The 2,624-nt window shown below is 59.9% G+C and overlaps 1 protein-coding gene across 1 annotated transcript in view; it reads left to right on the plus strand.

Annotated features, from left to right (window-relative positions):
• Window positions 1-1,175, plus strand: part of LOC104165315 (fibulin-7-like) — a gene marked incomplete at its 5' end in the record, with an annotated part of 1,477 nt that extends 302 nt beyond the window's left edge. The window contains 2 exon segments of the mRNA XM_009704905.1: window positions 106-152; window positions 816-1,175. Of these exon segments, the coding sequence (XP_009703207.1) occupies window positions 106-152; window positions 816-1,175 (407 nt within the window).
• Between the last annotated feature and the right edge of the window lie 1,449 nt (window positions 1,176-2,624).

Below are 2,624 nucleotides of genomic sequence, written 5' to 3' on the forward strand. Positions count from 1 at the left end.
ATGCGCCCCAAGTGCCCCCCACTACGCCAAAACACCAGCTATGTCAAGACCTCCACCTTGTAAGTACCACACGTGGCTCGGGCTGCATCATGCCCTCTCCCCCAGGCGATGGGTCCTACAGTGCCCTGGGGACCATATTGTGTCTCTCAGGGGTAGCAGGGAGAGTGTCAGCCAGCGCAGGTAGTAAATTGCCTAGTAAATGGCCACATGGGGTGCCCGGATGTCCTCAGCACACTCCCCAATGGTCTCAGGATGCTGGTGGCTGGGGGTGCACACCCGAATACATGGTGGCTCTATCCAGGACCCTGGCCCCCAGAGCCCCAGCCTAGGGGGAACAATGCCATTTCTCCACTGCTGCACATCCACGTGATGCCATCGGCTGCCATCCAGCAGGAACCCCCCCCCCCCGCCCGGTCCCACTCTTGAGACTAAACCACTTTGTGGCTGAGCACACGCCACCCAAGCAGAGGAGCATCCTTGCTTTGGACAAGTTCCTCTGCAGGAGGCACATCTGAGCCTGGCTCCATTCCTGGTCTCCATCCGGGACTGTTGTACCCCAGGTCTCAGCCTTGAAGCGTGACCCAGAGCTGCGTCCCTGCAAGGCATGGCATTTGCCTGGCAGAGGCAGGGACAGGACAGAGATTCTATGCTGGGCACACTGGGATGTGGCTTTCTTGGGTTGCTCTGTCACAGGACTGGCAGTGGGGCTGGAGATGCTGCCTGCAGCACAGGCTAAGCTTGTTTGCAAGGATGCGAGCAGCTCCCTGAGAGCCAAACCACAGCACTGAGTAGTGGTACCCCTTCTCTCCTGGCAGCAGTGTCAGAGGAACCTGTGCCCGATGGAGAGCTGAGCCTGCCGTCTGGCTGCCACCTCCATCTCCTTCCATTACCTGCCACTTCAGGCCAACTGCACTGTGCTCCTCGTTCTCTTCAAGATGTCCACCACCCGCTTCGTGGGCGACAGCCTGCGCTTCACCATCACGGGCAGCCGAGGCCAGGGCATCTTCGCTGTGCGGCACTCTGACCAGCAGACAGGAGAGCTGGTGCACACCAGTCCCATGGGGGGGCCAGCCACGCTGGAGGTGGAGCTGGACATAAGCGAGTTCTCCCGCAAGGTCCCCCTGGGCAAGCACATCTTCAAGGTCACGGTCTTTGTCTCCCCATACGAGTTTTGATCCCCTTTAGAGGTGGGTGTGTGGCCAAGCCAGGGTCTCTCCTGAGGAGTGATGGAGCAGGTTCAGCTCAGTGGTCCCAGTTCTTGTCCCATTGGAGACATCCCTCTCCCGTAATGCTTGCTTATGGCAAAGCCACTGAAGCAGAAACGGTGCCCGTCGCAAAGGCTGCAAGGAAAACTGCAGGCAATGGGGGTGCCTGCCTCTGGCAACCCCCCTCCTCTCTGCCCGCAGAGCACACAGATGGGCATGGCAGAGCGAGCTGAGAGCACGTGGCCTGCAGGTCCGGCTCCTTGTATCTTGCAACCTCTAATAAAAGAAAAGTGGCTGTAGGAAGGGTGTCCTCCTTGCTCCATGCCTGCCGCATAGGAGCAGCCCCATGCTCCTGGGGTAAGGCTCCTGGGGAGAGCTGGGGGCTGTGGTCAGGGCAGGGTCCTCCCGCAGAGCTCAGGGTGCCAGAAGAGCTGTCAACCCCACCCAGGATCATGCAGTGTCCCTGTCCCTCCCAGCATCACTGTTCCTGGAGGCCACGCTGAAAAGCTCCCCAGTGCAGGGTCGGGAGATGGGCTGAACACGCTGCCCTGCATGTCCTGCACAGCCAAGGCTTGTCCCCCGTCCCTTTGGCAGGTGCCAGGAAAGCACAGCAGGGCTCTCTGCCACCAGGTGAGGAGGGGACGGCGACCAGAGGCTGTTCTTCCTCGCAACCAGGAGACGTCCCTCTGCAACGGCTCTGACAGGAGCCAACCACACGGACGGTCCAAGTCGCAGCTTCGCAGCTCACTGAGCACTCAAGCCGTTCCCCTGCTCCTGACTCACGGAGGGTAGGCTGCAAGGACAAAGGAGGTGCAGCCCCCCACGCTCCTGAGGCACCCTCTGCCACCACCAGCACAGCCAGACCCCTGCGCGAGGGAGAGCCACCAAGGGATGGAGGTTGAAAAGGTCACGAGGGCCTTTGGGGACAGCAAGGGAAGGACATGCTGCCCCTAGGACACCCTTCCCTCTGCACACAGGAGCTTTTTTAGGAAAGCGGCTGGCCAGCCCATGCCAGTGCCCCTCGCACAAGGGCACAGACCGCAGGCAGCTCATAAAGACATCCTCATGCACCCACGGCCGGCACTGCCACCAGCTCTGCTCGCCAGCTCCCGGGGCTCGGCACAGCCGCTTTGCTGGAGGGGAGGGAAAAGCCCCCCCAGGAGCTGGGCTGGTGGGGCTGGCCCTGCCAAGGATATGTATTTATTCCTGCACATGAGGTGTCCCAGCCAATCTGGGCCTCCCAAATGTGGTTTTGCACAGGTTTCTTATACCTTTCAAACTTCCAGGTACCACACGACACGAGTAATCACTAACATCCGCATTGCTGATTGTTAATCATAGTAAAACTTTGCAAAGCAACAATATTTTTCCAGCGAGGACCCCACACCCGGACTTATGTGGAGGGAGGCCTCGCTCCTA

Source organism: Cariama cristata, unplaced genomic scaffold, assembly GCF_000690535.1.
Source record: "Cariama cristata isolate BGI_N322 unplaced genomic scaffold, ASM69053v1 scaffold23987, whole genome shotgun sequence".
NCBI lineage: Eukaryota > Metazoa > Chordata > Aves > Cariamiformes > Cariamidae > Cariama > Cariama cristata.